Source organism: Anolis carolinensis, unplaced genomic scaffold (genome assembly GCF_035594765.1).
Source record: "Anolis carolinensis isolate JA03-04 unplaced genomic scaffold, rAnoCar3.1.pri scaffold_9, whole genome shotgun sequence".
Classification (NCBI taxonomy): Eukaryota; Metazoa; Chordata; class Lepidosauria; order Squamata; family Dactyloidae; genus Anolis; species Anolis carolinensis.
In genome coordinates this window covers 25,155,356-25,175,233 of record NW_026943820.1, presented here as the reverse complement: position 1 = coordinate 25,175,233, position 19,878 = coordinate 25,155,356, and the positions used below count along the sequence as shown (strand labels likewise).

General features: G+C 39.0%; 1 protein-coding gene across 1 annotated transcript; it reads right to left on the bottom strand.

The window, feature by feature from the left end:
- Positions 1-234: 234 nt before the first annotated feature.
- Positions 235-19,797, bottom strand: dus2 (dihydrouridine synthase 2). The gene is made up of 16 exons (XM_003222955.4): positions 19,709-19,797; positions 17,074-17,208; positions 16,317-16,362; positions 15,176-15,267; positions 13,872-13,915; positions 13,606-13,666; positions 12,796-12,843; positions 12,035-12,100; positions 10,391-10,461; positions 9,891-9,977; positions 8,191-8,359; positions 6,896-7,017; positions 4,759-4,902; positions 2,732-2,819; positions 1,465-1,538; positions 235-692 (listed from the first exon to the last, which is right to left on the bottom strand). The coding sequence occupies exons 2-16, from the start codon at positions 17,197-17,199 to the stop codon at positions 464-466; spliced, it is 1,467 nt and encodes a 488-aa protein (XP_003223003.1). The 5' UTR covers positions 17,200-17,208; positions 19,709-19,797; the 3' UTR covers positions 235-463.
- Between the last annotated feature and the right edge of the window lie 81 nt (positions 19,798-19,878).

Genomic DNA, 19,878 nt, shown 5'->3' with positions numbered 1-19,878 from the left:
ACCCCTTCTTTGGCCAAAAATGTGAATTAGCAACGAAACATGGGGCACTAAACTCACTTTCAATTATCAGTGTACTATTTGGATTATCACATTTGTTCTGTGTTACTGCTCTGGCCTAAGACAGAGAATCCATGGGAACTGGCAAAGTGTTGTTGGAAAAACAATGAAAACAGAACTGATTTTCAACACGACATTTCAGAATGAACTTTCCCCCTTCCTCACATAAAATAACACTTACTGTCAAAGGAGAATTTAATACTGTGTACAATCATATTTTTCCCAATACAGCTGAAATACATGCGTAACGGTCCCAGTCCAAAGGCACCAAAAGAAAAGCAGCAAGAAGCCCATCATTTCAAAATCCACTTTTCCCTGCCCCAACTGCCTGCATCCAGGAGAAATACAGGGCACATGGAAACTGCTGCATAGTTGTAAAATGTCTGTTTCCACTCTTCGGTGGCACTTAGGAAATACTGGAGTTACACACTTCTGGAGGAAAATGAGGTTTCTTACAAGCAACCTCTGTTTGAAGGCTGTTTTCATGGTCCCCATTGTTCAAAAGTTCCTGGTCTTGCCTTTTGCGTTTGTTGCCCAAGTGATTTGCTTCTTCGCTCCGTTTCCCTTCTGGGAGGCCAAGTGCCCTGAGACAGGCAATGGCGGCCGCTTGTTCTGCTAACTTTTTGGACTTCTCCCTGCAACGGGTCAACATAGGAACTGATACAACATTCAGATACATGCACTTGAAACTGATCTGTCTTAGTATAGATTGGAAACAAGACAATTAAAAGCACTTGTTCACAAACATCCAACTGTAATCTATAATTTGTTTCCTTGTCTTCCTCTCACAAATTGGACTCAAGGCATTAAAAGTCATAGTATGTATGTACATGTTTGTTGGGTTGCTGTGAGTCTTCCGGGCTGTATGGCCATGTTACAGAAACATTCTCTCCTGAAGTTTCACCCACATCTATGGCAGGTATCCTCAGAGAAGGTGAGGTCTGTTGGAAACTAGGCAAGTGGGGTTTAAATATCTGAGGATGCATGCCATAGATGTGGGTGAAATGTCAGTAGAGAATGCTTTTGGTACATGGCCATAGGTAAAGGTAAAGGTTTCCCCTGATGTTAAGTCTAGTCATGTCTGACTCTGGGGGTTGGTGCTCATCTCCATTTCTAAGCCGAAAAGCCGGCGTTGTCCATAGACACCTCCAAGGTCATGTGGCTGGCATGACTGCATGGAGCGCCGTTACCTTCCCGCCGGAGCGGTACCTATTGATCTACTCACATTGGCATGTTTTCGAACTGCTAGGTTGGCAGAAGCTGGAGCTAACAGCGGCCACTCACGCCGCTCCCGGGACAACTCTAATAGGTATCATCCTCAGCCCAATTAACATCCACTGAAGAACTGAAACAAATACACACACATACCCCAGACCCATTTGGGAAAACAAACACCCAAAGGCTTACCATAAGGTTGAGCTGTACTTTTGTTCTGCTACTGTGACCACAGAACAGAAGAGTCTGTCCCGTGGCCTTTCGATCTAAAAGAGGGAGAGAGATTTCAGGGCTCATCTGATGCAGACTTTATAAAAAACAAAATGCTCATAACACAACAGCTGATGCTGACTGAAGCAACACAACCCAGAAAACTAGTTCTGCTAGAGCACACAGCACATCTTCATTCAACATGTGTACTGTTGTAGCCTGAAACACCAAATCTGGTTCACTGACAGCTGTGGTGTTTTAACTCAATGCTCAGAACAAATACCAGCAATACCATTCTGAGGCTGGAAGCCAAAGAGTCTCACAGCTGGTTCTGCATATCTCAGGCAACTTTAATCCCTTGTTTCTTGAACAGATACTCCTCAATAATGCATGGCACATGTTGCTGGGAATAAGCAGAATTTCAAAGGCGGTTTGCACTGTGACGTGGCTGAGTGTGCTGTTCAAAGCAGGGAGTCAAAAATCCCACTGGGCCCTGTTGTGATTCAACTAGATGAAGATGAGGGAATTGGGATTCCAGAGCCGATAGAAGATAAAATTGGAAAGGAGTTATAGTATTGCTTTATTATTCTTGTATAATACTAAACAGTTGAAAAAAGATGGAAAAAATGCAACATCCAACCTATTAACTGTAGCAAGATTATTTATGGCAAGAAATTGGAAAAGGGAAATATGATTTGAATTTGTGTGATTTTAATTTATGTTTTAATAATTGATTTTTTAATTGTTTGGATTTTAATTGTACAGTAGAGTCTCACTTATCCAAGCTAAACGGGCCAGCAGAACCTTGGATAAGCCAAAATCTCGGATAATAAGGACGGATTAAGGAAAAGCCTATTAAACATCAAATTAGGTTATGATTTTACAAATTAAGCACCAAAACATCATGTTATACAACAAATTTGACAGAAAAAGTAGTTCAATACGCAGTAATGTTATATATAATTACTGCATTTACGAATTTAGCACCAAAATATCACAATATATTGAAAACATTGACTACAAAAATGCATTGGATAATCCAGAACCTTGGATAAGCAAGTCTTGGATAAGTGAGACTCTACTGTATTTGTTTTGTTTTTACTTATATGTTGTTGGCATCAAATTGTTGCCTGTTATAAGGCCTACTTGAGTCCCCTTCAGGGTGAAAATTTAGGAAATAAATAAATAGACATTATTATAAGACAGTGCCGGCTCCTTTTAGTATACATTTTGAAGAACAGAGACTTACTGTTTCGTAAACTGGTTGAGGAAGTTTTCCTTTCCTACACCATTCCAAAAGATGCATTTTGGGTGTGATCTGTGGGGGATATTCTCGCCTGAGGGGAAAAACAGCACTGAATGTTAACCATAGTACACATTGCTATTGTCGTTGTTGTGTGCCTTAGAGTCATTTCTGACATATGGTGACTCTAACACAGGCATGGGCAAACTTTGTCCCTCCAGGTGTTTTGGGCTTCAGCTCCCGCAATTCCTAACAGCTGGTAGGCTGTTAGGAATTGTGGGAGTTGAAGTCCCAAACACCTGGAGGAGGGCCGAAGTTTGCCCAGGCCTGCCCGAAGACAAGCCTATCACAATGCTTTCCTGGCAAAATCTGTTAAAGAGGGGCTTCTGCCTTTCCCTTCTGCTGAAGCTGAGAGTGTGTGACTTGCCCGAAGTCACTCAGAGGCTTTCCATAGCTCAACAGGTATTTGAACCCTAAGTTCTCAATGTCCTACTCCAACATTCCAATGCTGACTCTGTGGTAATCCGTAATAGCAAAATGACGACTAATAGCAAATAAAAATGTTTGTGAAGCCTTCAGAAGTGATAACTGAAGACGTAAACTTCATACAATGTGCCGTCTGAGCACCAAAAAATATATTCCAGACCCAAGGATACTCAACGTGTTTCCATGTCTGAGAGATTTGTTCCAGAGAGTCTTACATCTAATGCCCCATCTACACTGCCATATTAAATCCAGATTATCTTCTTTGAACTAGATTATAAGGAAGTGTAGAGTGGTGGCAAAGTGTGTTAAAGCGCTGAGCTGCTGAGCTTGTGGACCAAAAGGTCCCAGGTTCAAATCCCAGAAGCGGAATGAGCGCCCACTATTAGCCCCAGCTCCTGCCAACCTAGCAGTTTGAAAACAGGCAAATGTGAATAGATCAATAGGTACCACTCTGGCAGGAAGGTAACGGTGCTCCATGCAGTCATGCCGGCCATATGACCTGGATATGTCTATGGACAACGCCAGCTCTTCAGCTTAGAAATGGAGATGAGCACCAACCCCCAGAGTCGGTCACGACTGGACTTAACGTCAGGGGAAACCTTTACCTTTTTTAGAGTCATATAATCTGGATTATATGGCAGTGTAGAGCCAGCCTAACACTCAAACTACTACACCACACTGGCTTTTCATAAGCATACCATGTAAGTATGTATGTAATGCTATTCCTGAAAATGTGCTCTATATTCTGTTTAGCACACTACTTACCAGGGGTCCTGGCCATTTACATAAGGGTAAATTATTATTTATTTATTATTTGCTTCATTTATACCCCAGCTTTCTCACCCCGTAAGAGATTCAAGGTGGTTTACAACTCCGGCAAGATTCAATGCTTCAAAATAAGATATATCTCATAATCTAAAAACAGTTAAAACAGTTGAACAAATACAGTAGAGTCTCACTTATCCAAGCTTCACTTATCCAAGGTTCTGTATTATCCAAGGCAGTCTGCCTTTTAGTAGTCATTGTTTTTGTAGTAAATGTTGCAATGTTTTGGTGCTAAATTTGTAAATACAGTAATTACTACATAACATTACTATGTATTGAACTGCTTTTTCTGTCAATTTCTTGTAAAACTTGATGTTTTGGTGCTTAATTTGTAAAATCATAATGTAATTTTATGTTTACTAGGCTTTTTTCCTAATTCCTCCTTATTATCCAAGATTTTCGCTTATCCAAGGTTCTGCCAGCCCGTTTATCTTGGATAAGTGAGACTCTACTGTAAATATATAAACAATAAACAGATAAAAAACATAAAGTGCAAAAACATAATCCACATTATCTGCTTTGAATTGGATTATGAGAATCTATACTGTCATATCATCCAGTTCAAAGCAGATAATCTTTGCCAATGTGTTTAACAAAATATCCTTACAGCCATTAAATAGAAAGTTTTGTCTCCACCTTATAAGCAGGATACATTAGCTACAGGTATACCAACACAAATAATAACACCAACAGGAAAAAAAGGATTTCTCTTGCTTACTTACTTATCAAATCTAACAGCCATTTTTACCACGTCTGTGTCTTCTATTTGGTCATTTTCGTCTTGGTCCTTGGCTTCTAGCGAGGCTTTTTTACCTTCCAGGATTGCTGTTGTTTCTTCATAGAAACTGCCCATCTCAAAGACTTCACTAATAATGACAACAACAGTAAGAAATCAAAGCTGCTAGACATTCAAAATAATATTAGCACCATCCTCTCTAGCTAGAGATATGAAATAATTTAAGAAAACAGTGGTTTGAAAAGCAAGTTTAAAGAATAAATAATGAGCTAACAACTGTCATAGGAATAGTATAACTATCCCCCAGTGAGGTGAGATCCTCTCACCTCTGCAGAAGTCTATCTGTGGACAAATCTACATATAGGCCACCAAACGTAGAGCTGAAACACGAATCACAGAGCATGAAAGGCACTGTAGATCAATCCAACCAGAGAAGTCAGCCATAGCAGAGCACTTGATGAACCAACCTGGACACAGCATATTATTTGAGAACACAGAAATGCTGGACCACTCTAACAACTATCATGTCAGACTACACAGAGAAGCCACTGAAATCCACAAGCATGTAGACAATTTCAACAGAAAGGAGGAAACCATGCAAATGAACAACAAATGAACAATATGGCTACCTGTATTTTAAAAACTCTAAAATCGGGACAGTGAATAAAGAACAACTTTCAGAAAACAGAGGAATTCCAGACATGAATCAATCAGGGCCAGTTAACACCTCCCAACAAAGGATTACCCTAGGAGTAAACAACCAGATATTGAAACTGCCAGGCTATTCAATGCTAATCAAGGTGGCCAATGGCAACATTCACTCTTGCCTCAGACAAGAGTTCTTTCTCCCACCACATTCCACAGATATATAAACCCCACTTGCATAGTTTCCAACAGACCTCACAACCTCTGAGGATGCCTGCCATAGATGTGGGCGAAACGTCTGAAGAATATGCTTATGGAACATTGCCATGCAGCGCAGAAAACTCACAGCAACCCAGTGATTCTGGCCATGAAAGCCTTCGACAACACATTTTCCCCCAGATATTTTTTTCAGAAAGACATCCAGCATAGCCCTCACCACAGAATATAACAAAATGTTGTCTAAAACAATTTTATAACAATTGTATATTTATATGTATATTTTTATCAATGTTTAATGTATCTAATTTTAATCGACTGAATTGTTGTAATATTTTTATATTGTGTTTTATTGTAAGCCACCCTGAGTCCCCTATGGGTGAGAAGGGCGGAATATAAGTATTGTAATAAATAAATAAATAAATAAATAAAAAATAAAACCCCTAACACAGCTGAATAAAATCCTATTGGGATATTTGATAGTGTGGACACAGATAACCCAGTTCAAAGCAGATATTGTGGGTTATTCTGCCTTGATATTCTGGGTTATATAGCTGTGTGAAGAGGCCCATAGTGAGGGAGAACAGTATGTTATTATAAAAACACAGAAAACTGCTACTGGGGAGACCTGAAGGTGCCATACTGGCAGTGTTAAACGTGTTTTTAAATAAGAAAATGTACTTGATAAATAAGAAATAATGTATGAAAGCACATTCACATGGAACAATAAAAAAGAAAGATCAACTTTAAAAAGGTAGAAGTACGAAGTTGTGACAAGGAAGCACAAAACGAAGAGGCAGAAGCATCATTTTCTTCATACTGTCTTCATTCCAGCCTCCCTCCCTCTCTTACTCTCTCCCCCTCTCTCCCTTCATGAAGCCAAACAGACCAGGAATAAAAAGCACACAAAATCAACTAACCCAACGTTCCTCAAAGCAGACAAGAGCAAAGAGGACAGCAATCCCAAAGCGGACAAGAGCACAAGACACGGAGGCTGCTGTCCTGAAGCCCTAAAGCACTGTATTCTCATGCTAACACTCCCTCTTGGTGCTGGCTCTTAACTCAAAATGCTGCTCGTATGTCAAAACAAAACCAGGCTGAGTGACAGCTCTTAACTCAAAATACTCTTAAATTGGGATGCTCTTAAGTCGAGGCTCCACTGTATTAAACATTTAAACTTTAAAAAGGAAACACAATTCCTTTGCCCTTTCCTCAGGTGCATAATACTGGCAGTTTTATTAAGGCGCATATAAGACTCTTACCAGATTTCCTGAATAGACTGAGCAGCATGGAGCTTCTTCCCTTGTGCATTTTCTAACTGTTCCCTTAACATCTGGCACAAACAGTATTTTGTGTTGGTGTAGTGATTGTCGTATCTAACTGCCTGGAAAAAAAATGTAAAGAAGGGGGTAAATTGGCAGACTATAAAAAAAAACTGTCATCAAAGTGAATTCTTCCCTGATTTTGTTTTTAGCTAATAACATCCCTGTCTTGGGTTGCTGTGAATTTGTTAGAATGGTCCAACATTTCTGTGTTCTCAAATAATATGTTGTGTCTAGGTTGGTTCATCAAGTGCTCTGCTATAGCTGACTTATCCGGTTGAGTATGCCTGCAGTGATGAGTTCGTCTGCACTGTAATAACCACCATGTCAAACTACACAGAGAAGCCACTGAAATCCACACGCATGTGGACAATTTCAACAGAAAGGAGGAAACCATGAAAATGAATAAAATGGCTACAAGTATTAAAAAAAACAAAACTCTAAAATCAGGACAGTAAATAAAGAACAACAGGGGAATTCCAGGCATGAAACAATCAGGGACAGCTAACACCTCCCAACAAGGGATTACCCCCAGGCAGGAATCAGCCAGGCTTTGAAGCTGCAAGGCTTTTCAATACTAATCAAGGTGATTAATTGAAACACTCACACTTGCCTCCAACAGACAAAAGTTCTTTCTCCGACCCTGGACTTTCCACAGACATATAAGCCTCACTTGCCTAGTTTCTAACAGACTCAGCAACCTCTGAGGATGTCTGCCATAGATGTGGGTGAAACATCAGGAGAAAATGCTTCTGGAACATGGTCATACAGTCCAGAAAACTCACAGCAACCCTGTGTTTCTGGCCATGAAAGCCTTTGACTTTGATCAGCTTTGATCATTATTATTCTGTCCCACATTTCTCTCTTTTCCTGCCACACTTGACAAAGGTCTTAACTAATCTCTTACAAAAATTTTAAGAAATTATGGGCAGACATTGATCATCCCTGGGAAGGATACCCAAAGTTTGCTTCTTTAAATACAAAGCAACAAAATAAAACATATTCTATAGATTTTACATCAGGGATAAGAATAGTGTTTTCCATATGGCACTTGTGTCTCACATTGGCCCTCCAAAGGCAGCCATCTCAAAAAACTTGGGGAAAAATCAGCACTCTTTTAGGGCCAATCTTAATCTCAAATAATGAACAGCCCTAAACGCCTGAAAACATATGGAAGTACCCCACCCCAACTCCAGACTTATTACATTACAATAGTCAAAAAACCCAGTGCGTACATATTTAATATATTTCTGCATGACGTCCTTCAAGAGACATGGACCTTCCTTCCTGAAGACGGAGGGGTTCCACATGGCGGCACGGGCCACCATCACGGACGATGCCCCAGTTGCTTCCCTGAAGGCCTCGATATCAGAATGTTCTTTAATGAAGTCATGGGATCCGCCACTAAAATAAGAATGGTATTAGTCTCATCAGCACAGATAAAGCAAATAGCAGCAACTGCATTCAATAGTAAGGTGAAAGAAAAGGTGAGTTGTACACACTCTCTGTATAAAAGAGGAGGCCAATGAGTTTTCTTTCTTCTTCAAATAAGCTACACAGTGAAAAACATAAACCATACAAATATGAAATAACTCCACAAATAGTATCTCAAGATAGTATCTCAAGCCCCAGGTGGCGTAGTGGTTTAAAGCCTCATGACTTGAAGGTTGGGTAGCTGACCTGAAGGCTGCCAGGTTCAAATCCAACCCCGGGAGAGCGTGGATGAGCTCCCTCTATCAGCTCCAGCTCCATGCGGGGACCTGAGAGAAGCCTCTCACAAGGATGGTAAAAACATCAAAACTTCCGGGCGTCCCCTGGTCAATGTCCTTGCAGACGGCCAATTCTCTCACACCAGAAGCGACTTGTGCAAGTCGCTCCTGACACGAAAAAAAAAATCTTAAGATAAATTTATACTAGTCCTTTTATAGAGGGAGAATTTTGACCAGGCATGAGCAAACTTCAGCCCTCCAGTGTTATGAGCATTCAAATGGTAGCTGTCTTCTAAAGAAGAGGGCATGTAGCCAACCTAAAATTTATTTATTTATAGTATTTATATTCCGCCCTTCTCACCCCGAAGGGGACTCAGGGCAGATCACATTATATACATATAGGGCAAACATTCAATGCCCATATAGACATAAAATGTAAGCAAACATAAAGACCATCTCTATATATCAGGCATGGCAAACTTTGGCCCTCCAGGTGTTTTGGACTTCCACAATTGTGGGAATTGAAGCCCATGCCTGCTTTCGATCCTCTAGATTTTGTTGAATTGCAATTCTTAACAGCCCCATTTAATATGGTACAAGATTCTGGCAACTGAGGTTCAAAGTTCTGCAAAGTTAAGGGCTCCCCATTCTGTGGTTCCATATCGGCAGGCTGTCGAGCCCAACATTCAATTTCATGGGAACTAGAGGAGAGCAGGTTCCTAGTTCTTGTGGTTAGAAATATATATCTGACAGTGAATAGGAAAAGCTTGCTGACAAAATGACTTGGCCAGAACTGAAGACTAACATTAGTTACTCCTTATTCTTCCACAAGACTAGGAGCCCTTCCAGACAGGCCCTATATGCCAGGTTTTCTATTTTTTCCCAGATTATCTGGCAATGTGAACTCATATAATCCAGTTTAATGCAGAAAACCTGGGATCAGATCCTGGGATATAGAGCTTATCTGGAAGGGCCCTAAAATCAGTGCTCTGCAAAGGAGAGAATGTAAAAACAGTGAATACGTCTGTATCCCTGAACTTTATTTTTGCAGGCTATAATTTGGATTGCTTGGGCACAGTAGATCAATCCAGTTTTCAGTAGTGAGTCCTTCAGTAACAACATTTTTTCCTTTGCAAACCCTCAGACACCTGTCTCCGATGTTGTTTTTCTGTGATTCGCTCTCCATTACTAGATATGGATGAAAAAAGCTCTCTAGTTCCACTTACTTGGCTATTACTGGGATAGAGACTGTTTCGGAGATAGCTTTGATCACATCACAGTGGACAGAATGTTGAGGCCTCTCTTCTTTCTTCCTTTGCATGGGAGAGGACAAGAGTAAATGAAAAGAACAAAGGTTTCCACATAGAGACCACATCTCTGCAGATAAAATGGTATGTTAGCCAGGACTGGCAAATGCCAATGTTTTGGCAAAAGGCTGGAATTTCTTTCTTTATCCAGACAAAGGTGAGAAAAGTGTAACCCATGGAACGTTGGTCCCCAAAATCTTTGTCTATTCTCCCCAAACATATTTTTTGCTGCTGCTGCTGCTACTGTTTAAAGTGACCCCCTGCCCAAGGGGATGTGGTGAACAAATTTGTCATATCCTCCCTGCCCTGGAACTGTTGCATACCCAGATGAGAGCCTTTCTAATGAAAAAGTAAACCACAAGCTGACTTTCCCCAAAAGCATCTTTCAATAGCCTAATGTAGACAGATGGCTGGCTTACCTTCCATGAACTGCAATAGCAGCAACTCCAGTACGTTCTATCCTCTTGACCAAACTGATTGTTTCTTCTTTCTTAATAGAGAAGTGGGAGAGAAGTTTGATACTTCTGTTCAGTGCATGCAGCCTTTACTCTATGGTGACCTGAAACCATGCACTGAATCTATTCATATTAACATGTCAAATATAATATCTGAATAGGTACTCGTGTACCTAGACAGAAAGGCAGTGGGCTCTACATACATACATACATCTTTGTTCAAACATGCAATCTAATAACCTCAATCCAACATCACATCAGAACTACTTTAAGCCAACATGCTCTTCTTGTGTTCATAGATTATGCCTCTTGTATAAATTGCCCTCGTTCGTGTGAATATTTATTTACAGCATTTATATTCTGCCCCTCCCACCCCAAAGAGGACTCAGGGCGGATCAAAGAACACATATGTGGCAAACATTCAATGCCGTTATATGCAGACAGAAGAGAAAACAAATAGAGGTATATAGGCATTTCCCATATTTGGCGTCCTAGAGGTTGTGCTCGATTCTGGCTGCCGGGGGTTGATGGTGGTGCTGTCGCTCCATCCTCCATGTCGAAGAACCCTGTTAACACATTTCCTCCTTTTTTTGATTGCCAGAATTTTTCTGGCATTTGCTTATGGTGCCATTAACATACCACCCACTTAAGCAGTACCTATTTATCTACTCATAGCTGTTTTCGATCTGCTAAGTGAGCAGTGAGTTGGGCTGAAGATTGGGCACTTACTCCTGACCTAGAAATATAATTAAATGCCAACCTTTTGATTGATAAGATTTATTGCAGCTGGTGGTTAACCTGTTGTGCTAAAGCCCGGTCCTTTGTTACAGTATGTAACAAAACGTGATATTTTTTTATCTTCCTGATTTGAAAGTATTATTTCCTGTTTAATTGTACAATATTTTATTTGAAAGTAGTTGTTATACTCCAGAAACTTTGTTTTTGTGACTGCCATTTTAAACCCTTTGTGCTGACCTCAAAAACAAAGTTTTTGCAACTTGATATGGCCCGGGGCTGTGGCGCAGACGGGAGAGCAAGCCAGTGCAATTAACTGCAATGATCACTGACCAAGAGGTCATAAGTTCGAGGCCCGCTCGGAGCTATGTTGTTGTTTGTCTTTGTCCTGTGTTAAAAGGCATTGAATGTTTGCCTAATATGTGTAATGTGATCCGCCCTGAGTCCCCTTCGGGGTGAGAAGGGCGGAATATAAATGCTGTAAATAAATAATAAATAAATAAATAAACCTTTTCCATATTTGGATGATAAAACCAATTACGAAATGACATTTATAACCCAGGAACAAAAATCGTGTTACACAGTGTTATTAGCTTGAACTGTTAAAGAAGCCACACTCTTTGCGTCTTGTAATGCTTACAAAGATTAGGTAAGTTTGTTACTTTTGAGTGTTTGTTTGTTATTTTTGATGCAACACTGTAAGTTTATGTTTTGACTCTGCTGAAAAGAATAAAGTTTCTGTTTTTCCTCCTGCAACTGTGCAAAGTTACTGTATCATTGTTGGACGAGACTGCATTCTGCTTGAAGCACAATAGAACACTCTGCACATCTTTTCCAAGATCAGATATTTTAAATATCACAATATGTTCATACCGTTGGCAGGATCCGGATTTTGCAGGTCACTGGTTTACAAACTCCTTTGACAAGTGTTGTTAGAATCTAAAGAAGGAACAACAAAACTGCTCAGTCATCAGTCTTTCTACTTGTCAATTCTTTCCTCAGTCAAAAAAAGGGAAATGTTCAACCACTCAAAAGTTTTTTATATGTTCTCATCTTCTGAATTTGGATCAAATTTCCAGCCAATCGTCATCTGTAAGTTATCATAAATCAAGATTTCTGACTGTAGCCTGATTGTTTAATCCAGAAGTAGAAACTGGGGAACATCCAGTGAAATCCACTGAAGAAAATAAAGATGGTTATTTTATTAGTCAATAAAACCCAGTGCATTCTGGTCTGTGCACACCATGAAGGTCTTAAGCAGTGGTTCTCAACCTGGAGTCCCCAGATGTTTTTGGCCTACAACTCCAAGAAATCCCAGCCAGTTTACCAGCTGTTAAGATTTATGGGAGTTGAAGGCCAAAACATCTGGGGACCCCAAGTTGAGAACCACTGTCTTAAGGGGTTATTTAGAAACCAAGCTACATGGACTTTGGGGGTTATTTAGAGCCCAAGCAACACTTGTTGTGATAGAGTATGGCAAACAAGTTGTTTTAATACGACTTAACATGCAATTGTCAGGACTTTCTTTTTTTACTGCCCTTTTGCACAGTTCCTAGAAGACCCTCACAGTGAATTTGTGGGCAATAATATCACAAATCTAAATAAAATTAAAATCCAATATAGAGATTACTTACTGATTCTATTTTATCAGGATGAGATAGCAATGCCGCCCCCATGCCTCCCTAAAAAAGAGAAATATAAAAATACCTTCGTTATCTGAGCAGCATACAAGGTATCAAAATGGCTCCCCCCCCCCCCCAAATTATTGATGTATATACATATACTTATATAAAAGATCAAGAGCATAACAACACCTCACAGGTGGAGTTTCTCAGGGTTAATCTGGCATGATGTGAGTTTTAGTGCACCCACAACCTTATGCATTTTGTACAGTTAAAAAATCAACTTCTTCAAGTAACTTGGGCAACACAGAATGCCCAGGCTAGTAATAAATAAATTATACAGATCACACACAACCAACAATGCAAAACCTACAATAAATCAGTTAAACAATTAATCTTATATTTTTATACATTTAATCTCTACATGCACCACCACCCATGGGACATGTATTCATCCTTTATATTAATAATTCTTATACTGAGTTCTTCTTCAAAATGCTAATGTATGTTGATTTGGTTTTATTCCTTTTTCTTTGACAAATATATACTCTAAGAATTCACCCCATATTGCTAGTTTATCATTTATTGCGATGTTTCACACCTCTTTGTACCAAACATCAACTTCGTATTCCATGTTTTTCGCTATAACAAAAAATATTATTCTTTCTTTTCCATTTTAATTTTATATCTCCAAATTTTAGAAAAAGTGCTATTTTTATTTATTTTGGCAGATTAATGGATAATATATCATTATTTTCAACAAATACTTTTCCCCAACCCAATTATTATCTGTAAGAAAATAAAGGACAAAATCTAACTTACCTTAGTGGAATATTCTTTGGGACATCCCATGTTGACATCAATGCCAGCCACATCATTTTCTCTGAAATATAAGAAAATTACAAAAATATACACCACATTTTTAATAAAGATATAAATGCTAGTATGAATAGTATCAGTTTTGCTTTGAATGAATTTCTTTGAATATACTTCGCAAGACTGTGCTTACGATGAAAAGCTGTGCCAAGCAATTTTTCAGCAAACCCAAAGAAGAAGAAATAAAATAAAATAAACCTGGATGCACTTACACAAGTTTGGCTACTGCTAAGGCCCTCTCAGCATCTGCCGTCCCCTGAAAACAGTAAGAAAAAGGTATAAACAATTTTTTTTCCTTTTGATCTTTGCCTCTCAAATAGACCTGAGATTCTCCTGCCTGATCTGCTCCCTAGCCACTAATTACACTATGTAACAAAATTTGAAAAAAATTCTGTTCCTGGTTTGAAAGTGTTATTTCCTGTTTAATTGTGTACTACTTATTTTGAAAATACTTGTTCTACGCCAGAAACTTTGTTTTTATGGCCACAAACTATGTTGAATTTTGATATCAAAGGCTTCCATAGCCGGAATCACTGGGTTGCTGTGTTTTCTGGGCTGTATGGCCATGTTCCAGAAGCATTCTCTTCTGACATTTCTCCCACATCTATGGCAAGCATCCTCAAGGGTTGCTAAGGTCTGTTGGAAACTAGGCAAGTGGGGTTTATATATCTGTGGAATGTCCGTCGTGGGTGAAAGAACTCTTATCTGAGAAGCCACTGAAATCCACAAGTATGTGGACAATTTCAACAGAAAGGAGGAAACCATGAAAATGAAATGATATATAATCCCCACTTACCTAGTTTCTAACCTCTGAAGATGCGTGCCATAGATGTGAGTGAAACATCAGGAGATAATGCTTCTGGAACATGGTCATACAGCCCAGAAAAGTCACAGCAACCTATATTGAATTGGTTGAGACATTCCTTGAAAACTGCTGTAGGGATTCCCACAAAAAAGTTTTGGCAGTCTAATAATTTTTTTTCATGTTTTTATGACAGAGCCGATTAGGAAATGACATTTATAACCCAAGAATAACAATCAAGTTACATGGTGTTATTGATGGGCAACTTTATCTTTTGGTCCTTTATCTTGAATTTATGCAGATGTCTTACAGTCACCTGTTGATTTATAGCAACATCCATGAACTTCATAAGGAAGACTTAGAGGCGGTTTTGCCAGCTCCATCCTCTGAAACACAGACTAAATCACCTTTCATTTGTTGATGATCTCCCATCCAAGTACTAGCCAGAGGTGACTTGGCTTAGTTTCCAAGATCAAACAGGATTTTGTGCTTTTAGAGTATTGTACTAGACAACCTATCAAATACAGGTCTGTGCTTCAACATCCCTTCAAGCGGGGATCCTCTATAAAGTAGGATATGTGGTCATTCAATTTTTTCCCCTAATGAACCTGCATGCAAATCCACTGGATCTGGCTTTAGGAGCCCAACTCCCCAATTGCACATAGTATGTATCCTATTTTCTTGGCAGGAAACCAAGTGCTGGTTATTTCTTACCATCTGAAAGACAACACTGTCTTTTTCCCTTTCACAGGTCCTAAACACAACTCTTTCATTGGGAGCAACAAAGTCGACCGTTCCAAGCACTTCTGCAGGACGGAGAAGCAAAGAAGAAATGCATTAAGGGAAGCATGCATTAACAAAGGTCATTCATATTTTCACTTACAAACTATATCAATTCAAAGATTTAAAAAATAAAAATGTATTGCTGACAGAGCTTTTTAAAAATGGATGTTAGGTTCTCAATTTTTTCCAATTCAGTTTGCATAATATTTGTTAGATTAGCACAACAGTACATTCTGGCACGATTAGATTTCAAAAAAGAATAATTTGAGCCATCGTTGGAATCAGACTTGAATAGCTTGAGTTTCAATCTTCAGGAAAGAGACGTTAATACATCGCTTGATCTTTTGCACTATATAATTTGAGAAGAATAGCCATTTATTGTTGCTATTGATAAGCCATTTAAAATGGTTTTCCCTGGATACAAATTATGTACATTTCCTCCAGAAGATGTCATCCTATTTTCCATCCGTCAGTAACAGAACATTATAATGTGTTGTGTTTTTTAAAATGTACTGCTGTTTATATGCGGCACTTGGAGTGCTTCTGTAAGCTGCCCTAAGTCCATTTGGGCAGATGGTGGTAGAGTACAAATAAAGATTTATTTTAAAATATCATCAGATTAAAACCCCTTCCTTGTCAAAATAGCCCTTGCACAATTTTCAGAACAGGGTCAGTAATTCAATTGCTCAAGCTTCTAGAAATGGAAATTAAAGTGTCCACAGAAACTTATACAACTTGCCCATTTAACCTTATATCTTGCAAAAGAAGATACAGTAACTACTTAAATTTTAAAAAAATTAAATAGCAAAAACTGTAATTTCCCTGTAATGTCCACATATTACAGGACAAATCACAGTTTTTGCTCTTTAACTAAGTAATTAAATAAATAAGTAACTATCACTTGTGATTATAGAGACAGTTACTTACTCCTAATTTTAATCTTGGACACACTTTTAAATAGAAGTGACATATAAATAAATACAGCTGTACAAAACTATTGACTTGCACAAGGAATCATCTTTAGAAAAAATAAAAAGGAAAAAAATACTAATTTAAGTAAGATAATACTTGCCATTCACAATCCTCTTGCATTGAACCATCTTTATGTCAATCAATTCCTGAAAGAATAATAACTAAGTGTTTAAAAAATATCACAGGGAGGGAGTCTGAGACAGAAATGCCACAGAAGATACTCAAACTGAATTCTAATAAAACAGTTTCCACATAAAGCTTGGAATGAGTTTAAATATAACACTGAAACCAAATTTGCTAAATCAAATATCATTATGTAGAGAATTAGAGAAAAATCACAACTTTGAGGAATTTTTTCAGTTTTGCTTTTTCTGAAAAATACAAACCATTGGTACTTGATACAAAATATGTATTTTCAATTAAAATAAATATATAGTTGACCAGTAAAACATTTTAAGATGCCTCTCAGGTCACTTGTCATCTATGCGAGAGACACCATTCATGAAACACGGTTTTATTAATCTGATGAGGAAAAGTTGAAATGTATCACAGCCAACCACAATGTATACTCTCTGAGGCCCCTTCTATGATGCCATATCAAATCCAGATTATCTGCTTTAATAATCTGGATTATATGGCAGTGTAGACTCATATAAACCCAGTTCAAAGCAGATAATGTGGATTATCTGCTTTGATAATCTGGATTATATGACAGTGAAGAAGGGGCCTATGTGCCTCACTTGGGAACCCTGAAATATTAAATCAGAATTTGTATGAGTTAAGGTAATAGATGATATGGGGGTTTTGAAGAAGTGAAAAGCAGTTTTGAGAAGGAAAATATTTTCTTGCCACTTTACCTCACAGTAAACGATATCGGCTCCATAATCCAGAGCCAGGAGTCGCATTGGCAGGGTCCCTACCCGCACCATTGGAGCCAATATGGCCTTGTTTCGGAAACAGAGGGAAGTGGTGTTCACTGTCATCTGGATTGTCTGAAAAGAACAATCAGAAAAGAACCAGAAACAATATTTTTACATTTTTGTGTTGAAAATTGCTGCGGTTTTCTTGAGAAAAATAATACAAAGGCCTGGTTTGGAAGCTGTGCTAAAACCGCCTTGCTTTCTAAAAGCTGTGCTTACTTCTAAATTCAGTCATTTTCTAGTCCGCAGTTATTTATCTGAAGCCATGCTTTAGCTGAAAAATCTCATTTTGGGTTAACTATAGTTTGTTGTTGACCTAAATACAATCATGGCCTAATCCTAGTCTGTTTGGGTGTTTTACATACGATACAGGACCGGGAGGAAGTTGATCACTTAGGCCCCATCTACACTGTCATATAAAATCCAGATCATCTCCTTTGAACTGGATTATATGAGTCCATTGCCATATATTCCATGTTTGAAAAGAGGCTGAAGTGTCCTGTGACTGGGACATTTTGTCATGAATACTTTTTAAAACAAAGGTTCTTTTTATTGCAATTTTCAGTGTGAGAGAGTATATCAGAACTTTTACACAAAGAATGACATTAGACATGCAGATTCTATGTAACCACATTGGATTCAAAACAATCTACTACAGTTACATTGGCTAATAAACAAAGGGAGGTTACATTTTACTCAGTATTCACACAGATGTACATGCATTCATCCTCATGCATACAACACCATTTCTCCATTCTTCCTCCGTGAAGGACACATCTGAGGCCAGACTGCTTCCTTGCAAATCTGCCAATGCACAGATCCAAAACTCCCAAAAAGAACCTGACTCCAAAACGCACTTTCTTCTCTTCCCTCGAGAAAAGAGGCAAGTGACCAGACTGTGTCCCATTGCAGATCTGCCATTCCTAAATACATACGCTATCTCTGTCCTTCCCATGGAGCAGAGCATAGCGGGTGAACAGCTTGCTGTGCGTCACACTCTTTGGATTGTAATAAGGCCCCTTATATAGCAATATTTCATTTGCTCTGAAGTTGCAAATGAATGATAGACATCTTTCATCTTGGAACATGATGATTCCATCTCAATTTCCTGGCAGATGTTGACTCTCAAGGAGCCTTGTGTTGACTTCCTTCTTAATGTAAGGAAACTTGTAAGCATTTCCTTAACATAAAAGAGCTAATGTAAAGATGTGGTTTTTCCCCAGAGGTCAAGTCAGCAAATCTTGACAGAAGTAAACATTTATCTTATCACTGTCACCATTCTTATCACAGCTCAGCAACTTTTAATTACAGTTCAGCAAGCAGGTACCCTGTTTCCCCGAAAATAAGACAGTGTCTTATATTAATTTTTGCTCCCAAAGATGCACTAAGTCTTATTTTCAGGGGATGTCTTATTTTTCTATGAAGAATTCACTTTTATAGTTGAACAAAAAATGAACCTTTATTATATACTGTACAGTAGTTGTCATCACAAACCAGCATGACCAGACAAACTGTGAATCTTATCAGGAATTTCTTGTTACTACCATTATTTCAATGTACAACCAGCTATATGTACATTTACCGATCCTGCATGTTCTGGTGTTCTGTTTAGCAGGCATGCTTCCAAACAAAAAACTTTGCTAGGTCTTACTTTCAGAGGAGGCCTTATACTGTATTTATTTTTGGGGAAACAGGGTACAATAGAGTCTCACTTATCCAATGTTCTGGATTATCCAACGCATTTTTGTAGTCGATGTTTTCAATAAATTGTGATATTTTGGTGCTAAATTTGTAAATACAGTAATTACTACATAGTATTATTTCGCACTGAACTACTTTTTCTGTCAAATTTGTTGTATAACATGATGTTTGGGTGCTTTATTTGTAAAATCATAGCCTAATTTGATGTTTAATAGGCTTTTTGTTAATCCTTCTTTATTATCCAACATATTTGCTTATCCAATGTTCTGCCGGCCTGTTTACGTTGGATAAGCGAGACTCTACTGTATAAGGAATCTTGTAAACATTTCCTTAACTTAAAAGAGCTAATGTAAAGACGTTGTTTTCCCCCAAAGGTTCATCAAGTCAGCAAATCTTGAGAGATGTAAACAGATGTAAACATTTATCTTATCACTGTCACAGTTCTTATCACAGCTCAGCAACTTTTAATTACAGTTCAGCAAGCAGCTAGTTAGTCGTTGCAGGCCTTAATTCCTTTAGAATGGTGTCTCCAAAATTATTAGGTCTCATTCATTCCTTCATCCCTCTCATTCAGTTCATTCATATCCACACCTAACAAATCTACATTTTTTCAAATCTGCACATCATTTCCTGTGACACATTCTCAACGTGATAAAGTGGCTTGTGAAACTACAGAACCCAGGAAGCCCAGCCTGAGGAGCCATGTCGGTTGGAGGCCCCAAGGCCTGGGGCTGATGAGGCCTGGCGAGGAGTGCGGCTGGGACTACATCTCCCAGAAGGCCGAGCTCCCTTGAAGGGGCGAAGGCCAGGCCCTGAAGCCCCGTCCCCTCCGGAGCCTCCTCTGAGGCAAACCTCCGCTCCTTCCACTCACCGCCTCTCTCTCTCTCTACTCTCCACGTTCTGAGTCCCCTGCGCATGCGCTCTCTCCGGCCAGTGTCCCGCTTTGACGGTCCCGTAGTGACGTCACCACGCAGCGCACGCCCTCCTTTTTGCCCAAAGACTTCGACTGAGGTAAGAAGCGTGAGGGAAAGTTCTTTCCTT